General features: G+C 40.0%; 1 protein-coding gene across 16 annotated transcripts in view; it reads left to right on the top strand.

The window, feature by feature from the left end:
* Nucleotides 1-26,525, top strand: part of NUMB (NUMB endocytic adaptor protein) — a 98,927-nt gene that overhangs the window by 34,472 nt on the left and 37,930 nt on the right. For 14 of the 16 annotated variants that reach the window (XM_071744621.1, XM_071744616.1, XM_071744620.1 and 11 more), the window contains exon 2: nucleotides 26,144-26,287. In XM_071744621.1, coding sequence (XP_071600722.1) covers nucleotides 26,162-26,287 — 126 coding nt within the window. In that variant the 5' untranslated portion in view covers nucleotides 26,144-26,161. Of the gene's footprint in view, nucleotides 1-7,028; nucleotides 7,161-7,251; nucleotides 7,275-26,143; nucleotides 26,288-26,525 lie in introns of those variants that run through there. The other 2 variants (XM_071744608.1, XM_071744610.1) reach the window with 2 other exon arrangements.

The following is a 26,525-nucleotide window of genomic DNA, read 5'->3' as shown; positions in this document are numbered from 1 at the left end:
TTATTTGTTCCCCTCTCCCCCCCCCCTTTTTTTTTTTTTTTCCCCAAATCATGACACTTAATTTACATCCTTCTTATCTATATAAACTGAGTAGGAGCACAGAACCACAGAATGTTAAGGGTTGGAAGCGACCTTGAGAGACTGAGTCCAACCCCTCTGCCAGGGCAGGGTCACCTAGTGTGGGTCACACAGGACCATGTCCAGGTGGGTCACTGGTGGGGTTCACACACCGGTCACAGCGGGGTTGCACAGGGATTCATTTTTAGGGCCAGTTCTCTTTAATGTAGTCATAAATTCCTCAGATACAGGGCTTGAAGGCTCACTAATTAAGTCTGCAGCTGACACAGATCAGAGTGCTGAAGTTTAACAAGGAGAAGTGCAGGATTTTGCACCTGGGATATGGTAACCCTGGCTGTTCATACACTTTGGGGAGCAAGAGGCTGGAGAGCAGCCCTGCAGAAAGGGTTCTTCTGGGGCTTCTGGTCAGTGGCAAGGTGAACAGAGCCAACAGTGTGTCCTGACAGCCTGGAGGGACAACTGAGTCCTGGGGTGCATCAAGCAGGGAATTGCCAGCAGGTAAAGGGAGGGTAGTGTCCCACTTCACTCTGCACTGGTGTGGCCCCCATCTTGAGTACTGGGTGCAGTTCTGGGTGCCACAGTACAAAAAGGACATGGGGCTACTGGAGAGTGTCCAGAGGAGGGCTGGAAGGTTGGTGAAGGGTTTAGAGGGAAAGCTGGATGAGGAGCAGCTAAAGGCACTTGGTCTGTTCAGCCTGGAGAAGAGGAGACTGAGGGGAGACCTCATCACAGCTCACTGCTTCCTCACTAGGGAAGGAGGAGGAGCAGGCACCGACCTCTTCTCTCTGGTGACTGGTGAAAGGACCTGAGGGAATGGTAGGAAGATGTGCTGGGGGAAGTTTAGGTTAAATCTAAGAAGTTTTTCACCCAAAGGACAGCTGAGCAGTGAAGCAGGCTCCCCAGGGAAGCAGTTATGGTACCAAACCTGCCTGAGTTCAAGAAGCATTTGGATGATGCTCTCGTGCACATGGTGTGATTCTTGGGGTGCCCGACACAGGGACAGGAGTTGGACTTGTTGATCCTGATGGGTCCATCCCAATCTGGCAGATTCTGTGATTCTATGGTTTTGAATGTCTCCAGAGAAGGAGACTCCACTACCTCCCTAGGCAGCCTCTTCCAGTGTTCTGTCACTTCTCCAGCGAAAAAGCTTTTTCTAAGGTTTACATGGAACCTCCTATGCTCCAGCTTGTACCTCTTACCCCTAGATCCATCACAGTATGTCACTGAGGAGCCTGGCTCCATCCTCCTGACACTCACCCCTTACATATTTATAAACATTGATGAGGTCACCCCTCATTCTCCTCCAAGCTGTAGAGCTCCAGCTCCCTCAGCCTTTCCTCATCAGGGAGATGTTCCACTCCCTTCATCATCTTTGTGGCTCTGTGCTGGACTCTCAAGCAGTTCCCTGTCCTTCTGGAACTGAGGGGTCCAGAACTGGACACAATATTCCAGTAAACGGCTTTATAGTAGAATTAGTGGGCTATGTTTATGGGGATAATTGTTTTTTTTTTTAAAGCTATGTTTTCTGCTGGCAGTCTTGTGAACTTCATTCTGTGGAGCACCTCCCTTCTACCTTTATGGGGTTTGTGAGTTGGTGTTGGGTGAGTGCTGCTTCTGGATTACTTGGATTACTGCTGCTTGTTGTGAAGGTTTCCCAATTTGAAGGAGTGTCACACGTTTAATTTTAATGGCATGGATGTAACATTTCAAGAACTACTTGACACAAGGAATGCAGGAGGTATCATACTAACAAGTAAAGATCAGGTTTATTGACTCAGTGGCCTGCATAATAAATTCTGAACCAACAGTTTAATGTATTTTTCCAGATGTGGCACTCTGCTTATGGGGGTGCTGGTTTAGAAAATCTGTTCTGGAAGGTTCTCCAAAAAAAGCAGAATCCCTTTATACTGATGTCATATAACATGCTTTTAGGTGAGTGCAAAGAGCTGTCTTTAACTTAAATTGAAATTATGAAGGGGTGTGTGTTGTGGTGTGTGGTGTTCCTTTGTTGTTGGTTTTGTTGTTGGTCATTTGGTTTGGTTTTCATTTTGTTATTTTCCCCTTAAGATCTGAATGTAAATCTGATCTCAGATGATGACTACAAGAGCTGCCAGAAAATCCAATGAAATAAATGGTTTGAGAAGTGGTCGGCTCTTCTAGGAGGAGGGTTGGGAATGAGTATCAATTTTCATAAGAGGTTTGATTTTTTATTTTTTTTTTATGTCAAGAAAAAAAATTGAAACAAGATCATTGTTGATTTAAAACTGTAGGCTAGCTTCAAGGTAGAAGTTTTAAGTACTGATACTTGCTAGGAATTAAGGCTCTAATTAAGAAGTGGCTGACCTGCAGAAAGCCACATGCCAGCTTAAGCTAAATATATAAAATTCTAATAGAAAAATGATGCAGTAATTAATAGCACCTAGCAATTTCACCAGGGATTATCATTATTTTGTAATTCTAAGTAAATTAGACATAATTCTGCTGCATGCGTGGCAGCTGTAAAGCAAATCTCTTCCCTTTAAAGGGCAGAGAAAGTATATGGGAAAGGATGTGAGAGGAAATCATGGGAGGCAGGGTGGGTTGGCTATTTGGTTTAGAATTAATATTCACAACATGGTGGTGTGTTGACTACTGTGTTGCAAACTTTCTATTTGTACCTTGAGTGAGATGGGGAAGGAGTATAGGTGTGACTTTCCTACTGAGAGTCTTTAATTTGGGTTTCTACAGAAACAAAGAGGACGATTGTCCACTCCTGAGCCTTCTTCAATGTAAATGTGATGTTGCCTTTCACTTATTGGGATGATAGAGTGGATTGCTTTTCATTGTTTGTATTTTTTAGCTAAGAAGTGCTGGTTTTAATCAAATGGAAAATGGGGACGAAAAGGCACAAATTCTCCATGAGGCTGGAGTTTGTGGAGAGGCAGTTTTCTATCTGTCTGTCTTCTTTGTGTGGTTTGCTGAGGACTGAAATGGGTGGGGGGCAATGGGGCACCCACCTGGGGGCTGTGGCAGGGAGGTGCAGCAGAGCAGCACCTGACTCTCTGCATAACTTTATCCTCACTCTGTGAAGTACACACAGGATGAGCCTTCTCTAACCCTAAACCCTCTAACCAGCTCTTCTCTAACCCATAAACCCCAGGATAGTGGTAGTTTGGATTGATTAAATTTCAGGAAGCATTTTTGTCTGTGGATGAAGGGAGTGAGCTAAGAGTGGGTAGGAGCCCAGCATTGTTCTGCAGTGAAACTTTTCAAGTTAACAAGCTGCAAGTCTGGCCCTAACTTATCTTTTGCTATTAATATTAGGACTCTACTTTGTACTTTACAAAGTACTTTGTACTTTGGTCTGGTGGAAGGTTGTTGTTTTGTTGTTTTGTTTTTTTTTTACCCTCTAATCCGTATATTAAACTATGAGCAAATGTGTTCAAAACATAACAGTCTTGATATATGCTCAAATAATAATTGATGTTGGGGGTGGGTATTTCCTGATACTTAATGATGATTTAGAATAATTAGTCATCCTTGGCCAGGAAATACCAACTCCAGATTAGATCAAGGTCAGTTATCTAAAAGATATTTCAGTGTCCATCTGAATGTAGTACATTGTCAGAGACATTGTGTTTGTAACAGCATCTTGTTTTGGTGTTTAATTATAGAATAAGTAGTGGTATGTGGGTTCTGTCTGCTATAAATGTTGTCTTGTAGTCACTGCCTATGCTGCCCCAGGTTTTGGGAAGTGCTTGGGTGGTGTTGTCTAAAACTGAACTTTGAACTTTAATTTTGTAACTAACAATTGCTTTGGGGTTCTCAAATTAAAGATAATATTTTCCCCCCCTCACTCCCCCCCGTTTCCTCCACCCAGCAACTGTAAGCGCCATCAATGTAAATTTTACAGTATACTTCAGTTTGGGGTTAAAGCTGCATCTTTTGAGATTGCTTAGGTTCTCTTCCACTTTGCAAATGGGAGTGATGATTTTGTGAATCCTCTGGAAGCATTTTTACCCTCAGAAGTCTTACAAATAATTTTATTCCCTACTGATGTTTACATCAACCTGTGTTCTTCAGTTTACAGACTGACTCGGTGTATTCTTTTTCCATGTCATTGACAGAAATCTAAAGCACTGATATTAAAGAAAAGTGGTGTTTTATTCTCTCCCCTTCCCTACTCCACAACATTTATCCAGATTGAAGGAGGGTCTTGTTTTGCTCATTATACTCTGTCCTACCATAGCAAAAAGAATTTTAGACCTGAGTAGGTTTTTCACAAGAGCTCATAAAACTTTTTTTTAAGTGAATTACCAAACTTTTGATAGGGTTAGGAGATGCCACAATAAACTTTAAATCACTATTTAAGAGATCTTGAGAGATAAAATACCAGTAAGGCTGACTAATGTTTCCTTCTCTAATCCCATTCATCCTGCTTAGTTCAGTTGAGATAAAGATGTACCTCCTCCTTGCAGGAAAGGGGGCAGATGTGATAAAGCCTTTTGTACCAGCCAGTAAACTGGTCAAATAAACTAGAAATTGAGTGTATCATGGTACATAGTGATCTTAATAGCCTGTGTTATGTAAACCCAAACCAACCCACAAAATGCTGATTATCTCCTGTGTTATGTGTATCTTGCTACTGCATAGTTTATGCATTTTTTCCATGCTGTTCTTTCAATATTAAGAACTCTCTTAAGGGCCTGAAAATCCAGATGTAATTTATCTCCTCATGTAGCAGTATTTGAAAGCACTTTTTTTTTTTTTTGTGTGTGTGTGTGTGTGTTGGTATCAATTCTGTGGATAGGTCATCAGAATTTGGAACCTGTAAAATCCTTTTCCTAGTTTAAAAAAAACAACCCAGCATATACTGGCAAAAATTCATTGTTCAATGTTAAGATTGGACTCCGAATCTTAAAATAAAACTGGGGTGTTGAATTTAATGCTTTTAACAAAAGATTGATACAGATATAAGACAAAATCACTTCTCTGGTCATAGCTATAATGTTCTGCTGATTTGGGTCTGCTTAACACCTTAGTGTCAGATGTAGTCATCCAGAGAAGTGCTCTTATCAAATAATTACACCTGCAATTGAAAAGGTATGGGGTAGTTTGCAGAAAATATCTAGAAAAAGAGGTATGTATATGGTAGTGAACCTTGTGGCAGTGTGTTTAATACAGGTGGTGCACCTTTGTGGAAAGCAGCACTGTTATTTCCTATAATGTTGTCTGAGAATCCTTGTTCTCCAGGTCTTTTTGGTGAAGCAGGTTCTTTGCAGCTGGGTAATGTCTAATATTCAGATGGATTATTAGTCCCCATGCTTCTAGGACTTGTGCATCTTATTACTTGGTCTCTCTAAACCCAGTAACATCTTGTAGAGGGTTCATACAATCACACAAGAGTCTGCTCCTGTTCTTTTAATCCAGTGTACAATCATTGGCTCATACTTGGCATGATAGAATAAGTAAGTTTAAGAAAAAATAGGCAAAATACAGAGGGTGGCATATACTAATATCAAACAACTCTGGTAATTAATAACCAAATATTGTTAGTTGTTTGCTTTTAAAAAAAAAAACAAACAACCAAACAACAACATTTAAAAAAGGGGAGAAAAACTGTTTAAGTATTTTCAGACCCCTTTTCCAGAGTTACTTAGTCCAGGTACTTGTTCCAGTCTTTACTCTGTATGTAAACTGAATATATGTGGAGAGCATGGGGGTGGTGGTGGTAAAAAAAGTAGTCTTGTTTTTGATCCAAGACTGAAGTGGGAAATTCTGGGAATGCCTTCCTGACTTTCTCAATCTCCCTTCTTTTGGCTTCTTTCCTTCTCAGGACAGGTGGATTCATCCAGCTGTAATCTTGTAAAAATGTATATTGGGACTTCACTGTGTAATTGTAGGCATCTATTCTTTCATTAAGTATTACACTCCCTTGAAATAGGCTGAAACCTCTGTCTAGGCTTGTAAGTGTCTTCCTAGTGTACCTAGAGACCCTACTTATTTTTATAGGTGAATACTAAAGAGCAAAGTAGCTCTATCAGTCATGAAACAAACTTGGTCACTGCGAGTGGGTACCACTGGATTCAATTTATAGAACCAAACATTCTGCACAGTTTATGTACACAAGAACTGATTGCAAATATTTCACTCCGGATGTTACCCAGCACCTTTGCAGCTGTTTTTGCAAGTTTTCTTAAGCTCTCAGTGAGCACGACTTGGAGCTGGCTGAGCCTTGTAATTTCTTGAAGATGCAGAGAGAAATGAGACATCTCCTGTAGAGAGCAAGGAACCCGGGGTTGCTCAGGCTTTGCAGGAAAGGTGTGGTGTCACTCAGGGTCTGGCTTCAGCTGTACCCAAGAGAACTGTCACTGCCATGGAAGGATGGACTTTATGAGCACATTAACTGCAGAACAAACAAACAAACAAATAGAAGGGGGTTCAATAGTTGGGTTTTTTTCTAAATTTTATGTAGAAAATGTCAGTGCTGCTTCTGGGTGGAATGTCGTAGATGTCACAGGAAGCTGCACTGGTTTCCATAGCAGATTATAGCCACTTCTTCTATTAGAGATGTCCTAATGTATTAGGATTGTAGTAGTCTCTTACAAAATGTTTTTTTGGGAGTCAGGTGTCACAGAACTGATGCAAGTGCTACTAAAACCTGTGCAAAACCAGACAGCTGAAGGTGGCTTTGGTTTGCGTGCACCTCGGTGTCTTAAAGATCCGGGTTAGATAACTTGGATGTAGCCTTTATTTTCACCCCAGGCTATCTCGGGTTTGTTGGGGTTTTCCAGAAGCATTTTGGTGTACCTGACCCATAACAAAGGCTGTCCAGGCCCTTCCTGTTGTGTGTCACGTTTTTGTACCTAATGTAAAGGGGATGTGGGCGGTGAAGAGAATTTGCAGGGAGTGTCTTGGAGCAGCCTGACCAACACAGCCCCAGTCCTCACTCTGTGCACTCTCCCTTGCAGAAGCTTGCCTTTTTGTGCTCTGAATTTTTGGGAATTATATCACCTTTGGATTTGTGTGTGGTGTAACTGGCCAGGTCTGCGTGGGTAGCAATTGGTGGACTTCTTAAAACAAAAGAATTTTTTTTTCAAATGGTAAGTTAAGTGCTCTGAAAACCAACATCTTAATTCTGTCTATAAAAGTGAGTGTTCCATAGGAGACTTTTCTTCTCAAATCATGGATGGACTGGATTAAAATTATTAAAGGAGGTATTTTTTTGAATTAGGTATCTGTACCCTTGGTTAGTTCTGCTTTCTTTGACCAGTTGAGTAATGTCTTTATTCCCTGAGCTGTTATTGTGAGCTCCTCCTTAATTTCTTAAAAGCTGAATGCTACATATTTTTACTGTATAATTTTGTGAGTTTTAAAATTTGAAAGATGCTATGAAAGACTGCAAATTAATTCACCAGGAAGTTTATTCCTTCCTTAAATGTGCCTCCTAATGCTGTTGAGGACATTGGGTATGTGCTCATTTTGGCTGGGGTAGCCTTAATTTTCTTCATAGTTGCTGGTATGGGGCTGTGTTTTGGATTTGTGCTGGAAAGAGAGGTGATAGATAACACAGTCCCAGTTTTAGTTATTGCTGAGCAGTGCTCACACATCCAGGACCTTTTCTGCTTCCCAACAAGCAGCTGGGAGGGGGCACAGCTGTCCAAGGAGATATTCCAGACCCCAGGGCATCATGCTCAGCATGGAAAGCTGGGAGAAGGTTGGCCAGGGGCTGCTGCTTTGGGTCTGGCTGGGCACCCATCAACGGGTGGTGAGCAGTACTTCTCATTTGCATCACTTGTCTTTCAGTTTATTTCTGTTACTTTTCATGACAATATTACTATGATAATTACTCTCACTAGTAGCAGTAGCATTATTAATATTATTATTCAATTATTAAACCATTAACCCAAATTTTTTCTCACTTTTGCCCTTCCAATTCTCTTCTTCCCTTCCTGCTAGAGAGGGAAGATGAACAAATGTCTGGGCTTAGTTGCCAGCTGGGGTTAAATTGTGGCTGTTTCTCATCTCTACTGAATCTTTCAATTTAGTGGGATCTTTCATATGTCTTTAACCACTTTTGATAGATTCAGAAAATTAGTTACTAGTTACCTTGAATCAGATTGTAATTTTGAAATGTATGAAATAAACACTGGCGGGGTGTGGTATTGTATTTAGAAGATACATTTGAATTTTTCTCTAGTTTGAAGATTCAAGCCTTGCCTAGATTTCCTTCCAGATGTAATAATAAGCTGATCCATAATGCTATAGATATTCAGATTTCTTCTAAAAATCTGTTTCTATACAATGTTTTAGGAATGCTTTCTAACCTTTCCAGCATCAGAAAACCTCTATATCAAATATCCTGTCCAACTCCATTCCCACTGGTCTACGCCTTTAGGAAAAAAAATTTACAAGCTTACGAATCTCGACTCTGGTGAAATGTAAGAGTAAAATACAACAGATTTTCAAATTTTTAAAAATAATTGTTTCATAAGTTCAGGGTGGCTTCCAGAAGAGGGTCATAACAGTAACAAAATTTACAAAACTCCTTCTTAGTATAAAAGTCACTTAACTACAGACAATATTTTGAAAAGTAGAAATACTCTTAGTAGAATACTTGTGCCCCCCCCCCCCTCTCCTGGTGAAACACACAAACCCCCCAGAGCAAAAACAGAGCTGCAAAAACTGACACAGATTGTATACATGTTCATCTGTGAGCTTGTTCTTAAGCATGGGCAGGTTTTAGGTATTTTCTGTGAAGTTAATTCGCATGCTAATTCAAATTTCTTGGGGCTTTTGCCTCGTTAGATGAGAAGGAAGCACAGAATTGGTTTATCTGCTCAGCACTGGTGTCTGTTTTTTAACTTGTGCTCATTGTAGTACTTAAACTTTTAAAGATTATTCAGCTCTTTTGGAAATTATCACTAGATCAGTAATTATGGAAGTTCATTTTAATAAACCATGTGTTCAGTCTGTTAGTAAGCTACATTATTGTTTGGTTTTACTGCAGAAGCAGGGTAGAAATGAGGTGGAGCCACTGCAAGTCTTACAGCCCTTTGAGACAGAAAACATGGAAATACCTCTTGCTTCAGAGTTGGGTATGAAACTCAGACCTTTAGGGAGGCTGCTGATGCTCCTTAGCCTGGCCCTGGAGTGTGTCAAACCCACATTTGTTTTTCTTCACCCTTATGGATTGTGTTACAGGGCAGTCTGCTACCAGTTAATACGTTTTGGCTTTTCCACACAAATTTTACTTGTTTTAACCAGGAAAGATAAATTCAGTAACAGGATTGGATGCACCAGGGTGTAAGAAGCAGGGTAATGTGTCTGCAGCCCAAACCCCTGGTTTCTTCTGCATCTGTATTTCTCAGTTGCTGTTTCCAAGAAAGCTCAGGGTGTGCAGACCACAAGCCTTAAAGCAGGCTGCTTCCTGGAGCTCCTCCTCTTCCCTTCATTTTATATTGAAATGAAACTTTACTCAGTGTGTAACTAGTTTTTGGGCTTTCTCCACAGGGCTCCAATCTTCTCCTGTATCTACAGCACTGGATATTTATAGCAAACCCCTCCTCAGTGTATTATTCCCTCGGTGAGAAATTGATGGAGTGTGCATTGTGATTCCTCCTGCACCTACGTCATGCCACAACTGTGGAGTTTTGGCCTGCCTGGCGTTCCTGGGTGTGGTTGTAGGACAATCCCAGATAGCCTGAGTTATCTTGGCTTTGTTACAACAGCTTCTTGCAGTTTAGAGGTTCATGTTAGAGCATTTCATTCCAGCCTGTTGAGTTACTTTCTCACCTTCATCTTGTTTGGTTGGTTGAGTTTTCGCATGTTTGGGTTTTTTGTTGTTGGCATTTTAAATTTTTTGGTTTGGTTTTGTTTGTTTGTTTTCCATTAAGATTTAAGGGAGATGGAGGTTACATGAGCAATAGGAAAGGCCCAGTGCAGTCCACAAACTCAATACATTCTTTAAATATTTTGAGTCACGGGAATAAAAATTTGCATAGCTGTGGTTGCTTTGGGATTTAGAATCCTAGGTGTGCTGAATTTCATCCTGTTCTTCCTGGATAAATTCAGTGTTAAAGAGGTTTCATCGTGTAACCACAATAAGTCTGCTTCAGCTATCATAACTGTAATGTTTAATTTTGAGAAGCATCTAAAATGCAAGTTTAGGTAGGATGAACACAGGAGGACTAAGTACAGGAAAGAAAACGAAGCACGAAAAAACAGAAAACCCATAGTAATTGTCAGATGTGATGCATGGGCTTCAACCCCTTCTTGTGCCAAGAAACTCCCAGCAGGCAACGTGAATATGAGTGCATTGGAAAGTGTTGTCACTTAATAGTGTTGGCAGTGCTCAAACTCAAGACTTGGAAAGGCTAAGAAAGTTCTGACAGTTGGTGTAGTCAGACACTGTGTACTTTGTAGAACTGTTTCTATATAATCCCTGTGTAAACAGTGCTGGAGGTCAGCCTCCAGTGGTGGTATTTCACAACAGGGAGAAGTGGAAAAGGAAAGAATGATTTTTGCAAATGTGGCCTTTTTCCTTATAGAGTGTTTTCTCCTAGGTAGTGAGGGAATTACAAGAATATAAAGCTCATTAAGGACTCTGAACTTGTTCAAATACTTCAGCTGTTTTTTAACAGGAAAGATGGAGTGGCTAAATTAGGCTGCTGTTGAAAATTCTTCTCTTACTGCTTTTCCAGCTTGATAAATTTCATTGAAAAGCCTTATTTATGTAAAATATTAAGTGTAACTAACTGAAGAACGTATTATTATATAGATTATTAATCTTTTGGGGTAGTATTTGTGCGTTTATCAGCTTTGCCTAACCACTGGAAAAAATCAATTTGGCATCATTCTTAGTCATGCTTGGTGTGAAATTTGAGGAAAGGTGACTAACAGCTTCCAGCAGTATTTTCTGAGGCATGTAATTCAAATGCTTGTAGACACTAACCTCACAACAGGAAGATAATGCAAAATTGGCCAGAGAAACATACGTAATAACTACTTGGCTTTTTTTTCTCCTAATTTGTACTAATTCTTTGCTGCTTTTTCTGAGTAGAAATCTGACTTCTCAAATCTTGATGCTGGGAAAACTACATGATAAAATGCTTGTGTTTAGAAGGGGAAGGCTTTACATAAATGCTTTCAGCATCTCTAGAGTGGTAAGCTGGGCTCCTACAAATGTCAAAAGAAATCTCTTACAGAATCACAGTGTTAGGGGTTGGAGTTCTGTAGTTCCTGTCTGAAACCCCTTTCCCTTTCCAGTGAGGAGGAAACCACTGCCTTAAGTAGTGGTAGTGGTGTGATGTGTGCAGCTCCAGAAAGCTGCAGGTAAGATGCTGCTGTGCATATGATCTCAGGAGGGGAAATTTGACCTGGGAAGATAAAGAATGGGCTATAAACAGAGTAGAAGGATGGCACTGTAAGACAGATAAGTAGCATTTTTAGCCTTTGAAATAAAATCTGCCCTTTAAGAAGTAGCCTATCTAGATCCTACATGTTCTGACGTGGAAAACCTTTGTTTTTTAAGTGCTTTATTGATGTATGGTCCCAAGGCACTGGTTGCCATCAGTAAACCAGGGGTGAAGATTGCTGAAGCTGCTGCAGCAATGGTGCAATTTGAGTGAGCTTTCTAAATTTTGCTGAATGCACTTAAGTTTTCTGGCCAAGTGGGACATATGGCTTTGATAATCTCAAAGGGACATAAGATGATGCTTGGTCCTCCAAGGGCTTCCAAGATTTACTGCTGTGGAACTTGACAGGAAGAAAGGAAATGCCAGCTTCTCAGGATCTGATTTTCCTAGAGCTAAATAAGTTGGCTTTCCCTCTCAATTCAATACTTATGTTACCAAACTACTATTTGCATCCCCTGCTTGTAAGTTCTATTCCTGTGACTGTAGCAAATGAGGTGAAGTTTGGAATTGTAGGATTATTGAGGAATGTATAACTGATCCCTATGAAAGGAGTTGGTGGTGTCTCCCACATAATTTTAATGAGAATCTGAATGATGGAACCCATATTGTTGATGTCCTATATGCTGCCTATTGTATGAGGGACAACAGCACATTTTGTAAGGAATAGAACAATTTATTTTTTAATGGTTTCCAAACTTAGAAAGGGAAGGCAGAGGGCACTGTTAAGAATGGTGATCTATGAATGGAGTAATTAAGCTGCAGTCACCTCCTAGAACTGAGTTTATACAAGATGCTGCTCACATCGTTGGACCTTGTGTCTAGTCACTGGTGAAGATAACACAGTTGTGATTTTTATGCTTGTGTGAACCTGGTAGGATAATATCCCATATCTTTAGCCCCAAGTACCTATCAGGCCTGTCTTGCTGCTGGGTGCCAGCTCTTACATTGCAGTCATTTTTTAGATAGCTTTCCTTTCCATTCCATCTTCTGCTTCCATTCTCAGCTACCCCCCCTGGGAAGCAGCTGCCTTTTGTGGATGGAAGTAAGGTGATTTGCCATCTTCATACAGAAAAAGACATATCCTTTCCTGTACCAGCCTGGGCAGCAGCATCATGATTTCCTACTTGCTCAGGTAATAGACCTCATACTGCTTCTGCATCAAACTCATTCACAGTAGGAGTGAAATCTGTTGCTTGTCACTGGGGTCATCCATCAGCTGGCACTGTACAATATGGGGGTGGTAGAATCTGAGTATGTTACTGAGAGGAAACTCTTGTGAATGATGACATTCTTTGACCTGCCACTTGCTCTCTGCTGTGTCTGATTTTGAGGTGCCTGGTAGCAGCGTGCTGAGCTGCAGATGTGGAAAGGCTGCTGGTGCCTACAGAATTTGGGAGCTGTTGGGTGATATTTCTGTCTGTGCTGAGCTTGAGTCTTGATTGATTGCTCCAGTGAATATGAGACCCAGTGTGAACGAAGACCATTTCCCTGGTTGTTTCATATTTGGCTTTTCTTGTTCCTTTGCCAAGAAGTTTGTGACAGCTGGTGGGTGATTCAGGAGGCTGCTGCAGCCCTGTGGTTTTCCAGGAGGTGTTACTTCTAAGCAGTGTACTCAGTGGCACTCTCTGCCACCCAACTCTTGTGTGTTGCAGTAGATCATTGCAGCTGCTCTAATGTGGTGACCAACAGCTGGTTTAGAAAGGTGGGAAATGTCTGTGGATTCCATGGTTCCAGCCTGGCAGTGTGCTCATGAGGGCTCCTGGCATCAGTGGAGCTGCTGAATTGTCACTCTTGGAGCCATCCCTGCCTCTGCTGACTCCTGGGCAGCAGCATCTCCCTCTGGGAGACTGTCACCTGCTGTGTGGCAGTGGGATTTGTTTAACCATCTGGAAGAGATGGAAATGTGATCCCTTGTAGTGTAAATGGGATCCTGTTTTGCTTAAGATCATGGCAGGAGTGAGGAAGGTAATTTCTGTACTGGCGACATAACTGATATGAGGACAGTTACAGATCTGTACTATCTGTGTGTACCTCAGTAGTTCCAAATGATGTTAATATTGGACTTTCTTCCTGGATTTGAACAACAGTAACAAAGCCACAAGCTCAATATGAATAACAGACATCTTTGAATTTTTGTCCATGTCTCAGCTGGCAGCTTATTTTAAATAAAATTAATAGTTGCTCAATTGCAGTACATAATATATCTGTAGCTCTTACCTGGCCTTAGCTGACAAAATCTGCTTTACTGATGGCTTTAGATACTTCTGATTTCATCCAGCAGGTATTGCTTGTAATTATCTTGTAATTTGAATATTTTGCTGAAACCAAAAGGCACTCTTTCCCCAGTCCTCTGCTCTTTTATTTGGTTACTTACTTGCAGATAAGTGCTAAAATAAACACAGTTCACATTCTCTTAGCTGGGAGAACTGTTTATGGGTAATGTTGAAACAGGAGTTTTGTGAATGTTTATGGGATTTTGGTATTTGTGGAAGAAGGTGGTAGCCTTAGCATCTAATAAAGATAAATAAGGGACCCTGAAAGGCAGCACTAGCATTTTGAGATGAAAAACTTAACTTCATATTTTGAGAGTATGATTGAACAACTGTTAAAATGCTGTTGGTTAAAGTTCATATCACTCATAAGTGTTCCATGTCTTGCTGCACTAAGAGTATGGGAACACTTTTGATCTTAATTTCTAGATGTTACAGACAGTTATGTGAAGGTTATTTTAAACTGTTGTATTAGAATGCATGTTGTGGCCTTTTCTTAAAATCCATTTTTAGATGTGAATACAACTTGTAAGGAAAACATACATGCAATGGCTTGTTCTGGCTTTTAATGCATGTTTGATTTTACTACTTCTGGGCCCCTCAGTTCAAGAAGGACAGGGAAGTGCTTGAAAGAGTCCAGCGCAGAGCTACTGAGATGATTAAGGGAGTGGAACATCTCCCTTATGAGGAAAGGCTGAGGGAGCTGGGTCTCTTTAGTTTGGAGAAAAGGAGACTGAGGGGTGACCTCATCAATGTTTTCAAATATGTAAGGGGTGAGTGTCAGGGAGATGGAGTTAGGCTTTTCTCAGTGGTGACCAGTGATAGGACAAGGGGTAATGGGTGTAAATTGGAGCATAGGAGGTTCAAGTTGAATATCAGAAAAAATTTTTTTACTGTGAGGGTGACAGAGCCCTGGAACAGGCTGCCCAGGGGGGTTGTGGAGTCTCCTTCACTGGAGACATTCAAAACCCCCCTGGACACGTTCCTAGGGGATGTACTCTAGGGGGCCCTGCTCTGGCAGGGGGGGTTGGACTAGATGATCTTTCGAGGTCCCTTCCAACCCCTAGGATTCTATGATTCTACTTGCCTGTATTGTGGCAGAAAGTCTATGCTGATCTTGAAAGAGATAATAAAACCTGAATGCTGACAGCTGAAATTTAAATGAGGAAGAGAAAGCTGAAAAGAACCTGAATTAAGATCCCAATATTTTATGACCAGAAGATAGTACAGTAAGCCTGAATCCAGTGTATTCTGAGCCAAAGATCTGGCTTGTGTGTTAAATTGCCATAGATTTAATTCTGACTAAATGCTGATGTGAGTTCTTGCAGTGCAGTTAGCAGGCAAAGCAGTTTTATTAGTTTGGAGCAGTTTGTCTCAGGTAGTTCAATTAGATTTTTAATTTTTTTTTCCTCCTCCCGAGAAGAGGCTGTTATATTGGACTTAACTGGTTTAGATCTTGTCTACAGGCTAGAATTAAGGTCTCATTGTAGTGATAGACTACATATTTTGACTAGATTGTTAGAAAATGGAACATACTGCTTCAATTTCTTGATTAATTTTTTCATTAAAAAATTTTTTATTATGATGGAGGAATTTTGTACTTATTAGCCTGATATTAGGCAAAAAGGATGGAAACTGTCTGTTTAGATGTCTGGTGAGTTATTTATTTAGTGAAATGTATTTTCATTGTTAGCTATATTTGAAGTAGGTTTGTATAACTGAACTGGTTTTTCTCTCCACTGAGTGTAATGGGAGCACAAATGACCAGTTTGGATGTGGACCCCTGGATTTACAGACATTTCAAGCTGTATATGGTAATTCTCACTGAGCATGTAATTGAGGCTTCATGAAATATTATTGCTGCTAAGCAATAATGTGTTACTAATTATAGTGATCATAGTGAAACCTGGTAGGTTCTGTGAAAGGAAGTGTGTGAGAGATTACTATCAGTATTTCAAAAAATAGTGCCTGTGAGATTTTATAGCAGTTAAATTCCTATTTGCTGCCTCTATAAAGACAAACATTGCTGTCCTCATAAGCAAGAGGCATTAAATGCTGACCTATAGGAAGAGGGAGTAGGGAGGGAAGTATGCATCTGTTTACAGGAGCTGGCCTGAAAAACTTGACTTGGAATTCTTTCAAAAAAGCCAAACCTTAAATGGAGTCTTGCTTTGTCTTTTTATCTTTTTTTTTCTTTTTTTATCTTATCTTTGTCTTATTTTATCTTTAATTTTTTTGGACCAGAAAAATCTGCCCCCTCCCCAAATCCTTCCCAGTTCCACTGAGATTCCCACCTCTGCCTCCTCCACTCCCATCCCCCCCATTACCTCCAACTGGTAATATGCAAACCCTGCAATGAGTAAGGTGAAAGGTTTTGCACTGGTCTGAGAGGATTCAGGTCTGTTGCTGTGAACAAAGGAAAATCCCACCTTGAGTGGAGTTGTGGCAAGTTGGTGTAATGGTGTAACAATTCCAGATTGTGGGGTTGTTCTTTGAAAGAAACACTTGAAATAATGTAAAAATACATTGCCTTTTGAGGTACAGGGAGGAAAGGACATAAGTTGTGAGATGAAACCTTCTTTAGTCCATATTGGACTTGACTTTGTCTTTTTTGTTTGATTTTTTTTTTTTTTTTCAGCCCAGAGTTTTTGTATATCCATGGAATCAAGGTTATAGCTTTGAGGGAGGGATTTTGAGAGGGGTGTTTTTAAGAAAAGTACTAATGCAGAACCTGAGGCAAAACCTGTAAGTCACCAATTCAATATATTCTTGCTGCTGTGATATGAACATTATGTTCTGGTAACTGATTCTCTGACACTTGAGGTTGGGGAATATTTTACCACAAATTGCATTAATCAGGATTTTAGGAAGTTCAATATTCCTGAAAGGAATCTCTTTAGTTATGTTACTATATTGAATTCTCAAAACCACTGAGTTAGCATGACTCAGTAGTTGTGCTTGGATCTTCCTCAAGCTTGGCAGTAAGCAGACATGGGAAACATTGGGCATGAAATGAGGTTATATGTGCTGTGTAATCATAGGGAATACTGAGGGATATATAGCAAATTGTACCAGAAAGCTGGAAGTGTGTTAGAGCACTCTAAACACATCTTGTGGGGACCGTGGTGGCACATTCCCTAAACATAGCGTGGGGTCCTCTGTGGGTGACAAAGCATGTGGCTGGTATTAGACTCTGCAGAGTATTTTTTTTAAGGGTATTTTACTGCTGAAGGAATTCAGACATCATTGCATCCTTTGTGCTTAAAAGCATTTATAGCTTGTATCTGACTTTGCTAAGAGAGCTCTTTGCAAAAAGTCACCAGGAACTAACAGGATTATTTCCTAACTCTGCTTGCTTTACACAGATGTAATCAAATCAGAAGCTATCATGAGAAACAAGTTATGGAACAACTCAAAACTTGCAATGGACAAGTATACAAATGTTAACTTTAATCCCTAATAAAATAAGGAAGAATATTTCTATGAAGAAAAATTTATGTTCTTACCAGTCAATCACATGCTGGACACCAAAGCAAGTTCTCTAAGTTCCTGTATTTTATTTGAAATAAATATAGGAAGGCTTTGTGTTCCTAGGCTTGTTTAAGGGATGATCGAATGATTTTGTGATATTCTGACAGCCAGAAAAAATTGATGTATCTTTTCTTTAGGCTCATTTTTATTATCAAAACCTGCCATCTCCACAAAAGCCTGTTGCAAATCCTTTACAATTTAGCTTTGGGGGTTATACATTAATATTAACATTGCCTTTTGTGACACTTAGCCTCCTCTACATTGGATGCAATCAGAAGCGTGGCTGATTTAGCATCAAGAAGCTGAAGAAGATGTGTGGAGATAAAAGGACCTTAATTATCTCTATCTAACTGTTGAAGGATGGTAGGCTGTAAAGTATCTTGAGCCACCACATAACAGCTGCCAAGCAGTGACTGACTCGGGCTCACTGCAGTAAGGGTGTAATAAGGAGTCATCTGTCACCCCAGGAATGTATGATCCAGTTTTCCCTCACACACACAGTTTAAGTTTCATTTCTCATTGAGACTTGACCAGTGTGCACATGGCTTGATGCCACAGGAACTCAAATTTCATGAGCTACCGGGAATATAGAAATTCACGTGATGGTTTTCATGGAAATGCCTTGAGCTATAGGAATTCTATAGGAACCAATAATTCTGTGGGTAGCAAGCCAGCTCTTGGTGGTCCTGGTGTAGCTGGGTGCTGACAACTCTGCTGGGACACTGTGACAGCTGGAAGATGGGGGTTTGGCCACTGGAATTGGTGGTGAAGGAGACTGGTGTGGAGTTGTGGTTTGCAACAAGGGGTCCATAGCACAGTAATTCTCTTTAGCACAGTCAGTGGTGGGGCAGAGATGAAATAAGCCTTCCCAGTTTGTCAGATTGGACTGGCTGATTTCCTGAATGGGAGGCTGCCCCTCCACTGTAGTTCCTAGAAGCCTTTGGAAGTTCTGATCAGATAATTAAACTGGGTTTGGTTTTATTATTCCTTTTCTATCTTTAGTTTGTGAAACATCCCAGGGCAAGGAACTGTGCAAGTTAATTCTGTAACATGAGAAAAATACCCTTTTCTTTTGAAACTTGGTCTGCTAGAGAATTCCATTATTTCTCTGCAATTTCTAAAATATAAAAATTAGGAAATCATAATTCCCTGTCTTATTTTCCAACACTTCTGGTACTGTAATTTTTTAGCTCTCCACAGCAGCTCAGCAGAAATTGCTTTTCTGAGGTGAAGACCTGTGATGTATCTCATCTGTTCTTGAACAGAAGCTGTTGTAATACTAATTATCCTTGACACCTTTTTGTTTCATGTCAGGAAGGGTATATTAACTACAAGAGGCAGGTGGTATTGAAGCTGAGCCCAGTCTGGTCTTAAGCTTCAGGATCTCATTGGTTTTGCTCTGCTCCTTTCATAATGATTCTTACTATTGTTTGCTTATTTAACAGTTACATTTTTAGAGGACTAAACATGTGATTTATGATCTTTCCTAGACAACTGTAATAGCTGAATTTGTTTAATATGCATCATTTTTTATAGTAAAGGTCATTCTCTTACCCTTCTGTGTGTTTTTCTCTGCTGTTTTTCTTACAGAATAATTTCTTCTTGTGAGATCTTGTATCTCTAAAATCAGTTTGGTTTAATGTGTTACAGAACAGTTTGCATTAGCTGTAGTTACCGTTTGCTTTTTGTGAGGTTTGACATAATTAACTTCAGATTTGGTTCTCAGATTTGGGTGATTACTGTAAATGTTTTTCCATCGTTTTCAGCCCATTCCCAGTTTTCTTAAATATCTATCTAATTTCTTTTCTAAATTCAACATGTATTTGTAAAGATACCTTTTAAAAAGATGTTTGTGTTCGAAAACTGTTAAGTTGTCCAAGAATTAGCTGCCCTCAATGTAAATGATTCACTTGGAAATAGCAGGACTTGGTTAGTTAAAATTCTTCACGTGCATGCAGATGAGCTGCAAAACAACCCCTTGAACTGCTTTCCACAAGGCACAGCTACTGTTTCTTTAGAAAACTTGTGCTTCTTTTCAATTATTAGTGGTATTATAAATCATCTTGCTTTGTATCACCTAGAGTGTTTAGGAGACCTGATTTTCCCTGACAATTAATGCACTGTATTTTTAGAGTAAGCCTATAAAGCAAAGGGATTACTGCCTTCTATCTCTACACTTGAACTTTTAAAGCACATTTTATAGGACCAGAGTCAGAGTTTGCTGTGGATTCTGATGAACTGGGACACTTGCTCTGGGATATTTATTGATAGAGAAAACAAAGCTTGCTTTAATTGCTGAACTTGAAGTGGTATTTTTCTTCTAACTTCTAGAAAGAGCACTGCATATTTTTAGGAATTACTTCTGTCTTGCAGTGATCAAACTTGCATCTTTTCTGACAGTTTAAGAGTCTGAGTGTGGTTGCCGTGCTGGTACGTCTGATACATACTGTTGTGGAATACCAAACACTGTATTTAATCACTGCAGTCTGGGGATATTTATGTTTGAAGAGTCTGGTGTATTTTACAAAATTCTAAGCTTGAGAACAGGGCTTCTGGTAGCTGAATGTTTTAGCCACACAGCTGTTGGTCTATTGGAATACAGTTCATGATTTCATTTCTTGATATTTTGCAAGCTATCTGCAATTTTTCTTTAACTCTGTTTTTTTTTTTTCCCAGTAAGATGTTGCTATCATGGCATTTTTTCCTCTTCTCCTGCCCTCATCTGTTGTACAGGTAGTGTTGTTAGGTGCTCTGGAAACAGCTGTAAAGTGCTCACCTTAGCTCAGGTGTGAGACAGCAAGAAATCTGCTGGATTTGAGAGGATGGGCAATACTTCCCATCTTATGGTCCTCACAACTTCTAAGAATGCTGTCAGAGAAATTTATATTATCATTATGGCTCTGACCTTTTTGGTCTTACATAGAGTTTAAGATTGCTGTTTCTGCTGTATTTACAAAGAATGATCTAAATACTACTTTCACTGCTGAAAGGTAAGCTTTCTAGAGCTGATGGGCTTGTTTCAGTAGTCTTTTCATTTATAGTAGTCTTTTCATTCTTTTCATTTATCTTTTCATGATGTATCCAACACTTCAGTTTTCTGCAACAAGGAAATTCCCCTTAATTTGAACTCGAAAGAATACCAGCAGCAACAAAAAATGCATTTATTGACTCAACAAACAAACTTGTTCTTCACCTTTTATGTGTATTTTGATGTCTTGGAACGCTTACTTGTATTGTATTATTAGAACTTAATTGGGTAATGAAAGGGTAAATGGGTTGGAAAGCCATCTGGTAAATAATGTGGTTTGTCTGGGTGTATTGCATAAGCAGGACTGTTAATGTTTTAGTGAGAATGTTTGGATGGTTCCATGCCTTCATTTGCTTCAGTGTGACACTACTGGATTTAATTAAATTTTATGGGATCTAAACTTACAAAAAGGCTCAAAGTTCCGTGTTCAAAATCTGACACATGGGGTGACCTTTTCTTCCTTAGAAGATAAGGGTACTCTGTGTTCTTGTGCTGGTGAGTAATTGCAGAGAAGCTGTTGCAAGGCAATTGCAGCAAGTTTTGGCTAACTTTGCAGTAGGCTTGGGGAGATCTGGCATTGCATGTTTTTGTACTGTGTAAGTGGGAGAGGATGGGAGGTCATTTGTTCAGCAGCAATGCTTAATAAGGATTTTTCAGAGCAGTAAAACTCCATTCTGTCAGCTTTATAATAGACAGGGACAGATTGTTTACCTGGGCAGCAATTTCCTAGCTTGCCTTTTTATTATAAGTGAAACATTCCCACCTTGTCTTGTTAAACGTAAAGATTCAAACTGTGCCTTAGAAAAGCAAAATGGATCTAAATATTTTGAACCACTTCTTTGTATTTGTGCTCATACTGCAGATAAACCTGCCAGAACCAGATCTTGTCCCAAGAAAATGTCTCAAGATAAGCATATTTCCTTGCTGATGTTCCAGTGTCCCAGTTATAGCCAAGGTTGACAGTAGTGTTGAGGTTTCAGTAGTGAATTGGGTTTTATAGGAAAAAATGTGTGGAATACTCTTCTATGAAAGTGTGGGCTGTTTTCATTTCCTGGTGTAGACCCTCTTGGATTTTGTAATAAAATTCAGGTTTTGAACATAGCTGTTATGTGTGAGTCTTGGTTGTACTTGCATCAGAACTCCAAGCCATGAAGTTTTCTGAGGATACAGATCTTCTCAGGCCAGCCAAGGAATGTTTCTGGAGTGTTTTCCTCGTGAGTAGGTTAGGCAAGCACATTTTTTTCAATGAGATTAAGATAATTTGCATGTCCTCTTAGGTCTGAAGTATCAGGTAATTTTAGCAGGAAAAACACATACTTGCTCAGAAAGCTTTGTCAAGAAATGCCTGGTACTTAGGCAAAAAAACATAGTACAGGTGGATGAACCTCTTTTTTTTTTTTAATTACTTATGTTACTGATTGCAACAGGGTGATTGAACTAGTTTTATGTGGAGGCTTGTAGATTTTAGAATGATCTGTATAACACATTGTTCTTAGACCTATATTTTCCTGCTGTTTGAAACATGGACTTCTAGGAATGTTACTGATATGTCAGAAAACAAAGTAATCCTAAACCCCTCTAAATAGTTTTAAGAAACTGCTTGAACTGAAGATTTAAAGTAAGTTTTTACCCTGCTCCATTGCAAACAAAAAGGGTACTGCAGAATTGAATGCAGACCAGATAACTTTCATGAAGGCTGAAGCTCAGATCAAAGGTTAAAATGGGTTTGTGCTGGGTTTTTGTCCTCAATATTGAAACAAAGTGGTTGATTAGAAGTGTGAAATTTTCAGTACCCATAGCCTAAAATCTAGCCACTTGAATTTGTCAGTGTAACTTAGGTACCAATATTGTCCTGCCCTGTAGTTTGCACCACCTTGTAGCAGCAACTGCTGTGCAAGGATGAGTTGTGCAAAATGTCCATGAACTGCTTCTCTGAAGATAAGGGTGCATTCCTTAACTCCTGCAACACAAGCTAAACTCCAGATTTGCATCATCCTCTGCTGCCACCTCATCTAACTTCAGCTAATATGAGTGCTTACCCATCTCTATCTGAAGGATAAATTGCTGGTTTGTGGTCACTGAAGGGTAAAAGTGAACACACTGGTACAGCAGACCAGCTAACAAGACATGAATTAACATGCTGGTTTATCTTGCAGTAATTTGTTCAGCAGCCATAAGCTGATGATGCACAAGTCAGTGAAGCCAAGAGTGCTTAAACATGCACTTTTCTTCATGATAATGCTTTTTTTTCTGTCTCAGTGCTGCCCCTGAGTTGTCAGTGAACTGGCATGGACTAAAGTTATACCCTTTGAAGTGGTCAAAAAGAATAGTGGTGCTTTTATATTGGCTTTGGAGCTGTGTTTTCAGAATAACCCATCTCTATCCATTTGCATAAAAGTAAATGGCAACATAGATTTATAAGCTCCATATGTAAATATCTTTTCCATGCCTTTTGTAAATGCTTGTATGATGCTTTGGGAACTGGTCTGACATTGCAATTGCTTGGATTGCAAAAGGGATGAAGGTTTTCTTGTTTGTGTTTTTTTGTTTGTTTGTTGTTTTGGGTTTTTGCTTGGTGGTTTGTTTTGGGTTGGTTTTTTTTTTTTCCTTTTTGTTTTTGTTTTTTTTTGGGGGGTTTTTGGGGGTTTTTTTGGTTTTTTTTTGGGGGGGGGTTTGTTTGGTTTTTTGTTTGGTTTTCCTTTGTTTTGTTTTGTAACCATTCAGATGTTGAGCTGTCTGTAGTTGGCCTTCAGGTAGAGATAACCCTGAAATGTAACAGAATCCAAAGTGGCTCAGTTTCCTCTTTTCTCCAGAGTATCTCGGTGCTTACAGCCTTTATTCCTGGTTTGTCTCTAATATAACACAACATTTTGTGGTTTATTTAGATTTTGAGTTTCCCATCCTGTCTTTTCACCAAGTTTATCTTCAAACACTGGTTCTCCTTTGTCCTTTCTCTGGGCCCGAGATGGACTTGGGATTGTAAAAGTGAAAAGGCTTTGGGACAAGTAACTTTCAGCCTATGTAATCTCAAGACAGAGAATAAAACTTCATGTTATTGGTAATTGGTTCAGTAGAAACTACTTACAAGAGACTTAGCTAAAAGCAAAAGTACAAGACAGAAAATCACCTCTATCCTGGCCCAAACCAGGACAAGAAATAACCCTGCTAGCTTGTTGCAGCCTTGTGTGGCGTCTCTCACTGTGTGAATTCAAGCAGAAAATGCTCGCTTGTTTTTCCTCTAGAATTGCTGTGCAGGGACTTTGAGCTCCAGACAAAATCAGTAGAAATTTCAGCACTTAATTGTAGCAATTCATGTGCTTCTCTCCTGAATCCTCAAATATGCAGCCTCTGTGAATTGTTTTACTTAATGCTTTTCCAGCAGATGGCAGTTCTAGTTATACTGGGCTGACGTGCACATTAGCAGCAAATGGGGGTTTTTGTAGGGCAAACTATTTTACAACCTACTCGGAGCAATATGACAGCTCAAAGCTGAGATTTCCACTCAAGTGGCAGCTGAAGAAAGATCTCTGGTTGCCTGTCCAGAAATTAATATTGCTATTTGTCAGCGTTGCTGTTCAGTAAAACAGGCTACTTTTAAATCACTTGTCAACATGAGCTCAAAATTAGAACATGTAGGAAAATGGGCTTGGTTTTCAGTGAAAAGGAAATACTTTTGGGCAAAACGCCATTTCAGCTTCTCACAGGAAGTGCAGTTGAGGAACTCTTGTTCTCATCCTCCCCTGTGGATTGAGATTCCTGGTCAGAAGAAGTCTCCAGTAAGGTACCAGTCTCATGGGCCAAAGCAGTGCTTCCTGGGAGAGGTCCAAGGAAATGCTCAGATAAGCAAACGTCCTGTCCTTAGTTGCTGGAGTGGAAGGTCAGGCAGCTGGGCTTTAAGCTACACACTGGCCAGGCTCCTGAGCTGGAGCAGGGGTTTTGCTCATCGTGCTGTGACACTGCCAGTCTTCATCAGGGACAAAGATTGGTGACTGTCCTGGTGAGCTGAGGTGACTGCCATGTCTTGCTTTGCTTCAGTGTGTTTCAACTGGGACCCCTTTGAACTTATGGTTCCTTTAGACTGAATGAGACATTCAGCTCCTCTGTTTGGAGTTGCCCCGTGCTTATTTGCACATAGAATCATAGAATTTTCAGGGTTGGAAGGGACCTTTAAGATCATCTACTCACATCCTCCCTGCCCTGGGCAGGAACACCTCCCACCAGATCAGGTTGCTCAGAGCCCTGTCCAGCCTGGCCTTAAAAACTTCCAGGGATGGGGCTTCCACCACTTCTCTGGGCAACCTGTTCCACATCAGTCTGACAACACTTAAATTTCCCTGTTTTAGTGACATAGTGGTGTTTTGTTTATCCTTTATCTTCTATAAATTATTGTTTTACAATGTTGCTTTTATGCACTGCAGACAGAATACCTTAGGGAAATGAGCCAATGCTCATAGGATACAGTGGGAACTGACTTGCCTAATGAATTGCAGTTTAATGAGGAAAGCAACAGTTGCTGAAGGAGGGTTTGGGGTGTGACAAAGATTTTGTTACTGGGAATGGCTGAAGTGCATGATGTAAGCCAATTTAATATTTTCAATTTGGCTGATTGGAAGTAGCAGTGAGCAGTGATTTTTGTCTGCTGTATTTTCCGACTTTTGTTCAGCATTGTAATTGTTGCATTTTGAATGTAAGCTTTGTAGATGTCAGTTACCACAAACCTGAATGTGTTGACTTTTCTCACCTGTGCCAAATAGTTTTAACTTGATAACACTTTTTTTTCAGGGTTTAAAATGGTGTTCAGACAGCTCTTAAAGCAGCTGTTGTTCAGAGGCCACCTATTCACACCCCTAAACAGCCATATTCTGTGGCTTAATTAACCTAATGGGAAATAATCCAGTTAGATTTTGCTGCCTTGCATTTTGCAGCATCATTTTTTTCTATCAAAATGAGATATGGTTGTAAGAAGGTTTCTTTTTCAAGAAGAGCCTTTCAGTGTGTTTTTTTGTATTCCCTACATTGTATCCCATAGGATTTTACTTCTGTAGCTGAATACTGAGTTTTTATTAGTACTACTTTCTCTGGTAACTTCTTGGCTAATTGTACTTGGAATCTAGTGAGGGTGAGCATGTCTAAAATATAGATTGGCATGTATATAGAAACTGACAGGTAAGAGATTAGTGTATAAAATTTATTTAATTCTATGCTTTGGGATTGTGAGTACAGAATTGTCTTCTCCCTTTGAAAAGGGAAGACTGTGTAGTTGTTCAGAGATTTACCCAGGACATAGAAGTCAAGTCAGTGCTGTACTCATTTAAAGAGGCAAGAACTCTTACCAGGAGGCTAATCAAGGCTGGACTGTGCCCCTCAGTAAAAGCATGAACTTAAAGAACAGGACAAGCACACAGTTTTAAGGCTATGAATCCTTTCCTTGCATGAGTGCCTTGGATGCTTGTGCTGCTGGTATCCTGCTTAGTTGCTCTAGGTGGGTGTTGAAGTTTGGGGAGGCAGGATTTGATATGCATCACTCTTCAGAGCTTCTCTGTCAGCTATTTTAGGTAACCTTATGCTTAGAGTAGTAGTTATTCCTGGGTCTAATGCTTCAGTTGCTGTGGAAAGATATTAAACAAAGTGGATTTGTGTTTTCCACTTCAAAGTGAGTATCTGTCTTTCTCTGAGTAGACTTCCAAAATATCTTCCTTTCACAGGTACCTCCACGGATATTTGCTGAAGCCCTGATTTTTCACAGGGATGTTTGTTACAATAGTGGTGACCAAAAGTTGCTAAATGTATGTTTTGACGCCTATTGGTAATATTCTTTTTTTTTCTTCTTCTTCTTCCAGGACGTGAAAATCTGAGAAATGAACAAATTACGGCAGAGCTTTAGGAGAAAGAAAGATGTCTATGTCCCAGAGGCCAGCAGGCCTCATCAATGGCAGACAGATGAAGAAGGTGTTCGTACTGGCAAGTGTAGCTTTCCTGTTAAGGTAAGAGTTTGTCTTTCTTTCAGATATCCATGAGGAACTCTCAACATTAGCTATTATTTGGGGCTTTTTTGGCAAGCATAAGCCAGAGGCATGCTTCATTACACACTGACCTATTTTACAGTCAGCTCTCACTGCAAAGGATGTGGTTTTTTTTTTTTAAAGCCAGATGACTCATGTAACAAATGCCTTGGAAAATCGCTGTCTGAGATACCCTGCTTTATTATCTAGTTAAAATAAA

The sequence above is a fragment of the Heliangelus exortis genome, chromosome 5, assembly GCF_036169615.1.
Source record: "Heliangelus exortis chromosome 5, bHelExo1.hap1, whole genome shotgun sequence".
NCBI lineage: Eukaryota > Metazoa > Chordata > Aves > Apodiformes > Trochilidae > Heliangelus > Heliangelus exortis.
Note: the sequence above shows the minus strand (reverse complement) of the source record. Positions and strands in the feature narration are given on the sequence as shown.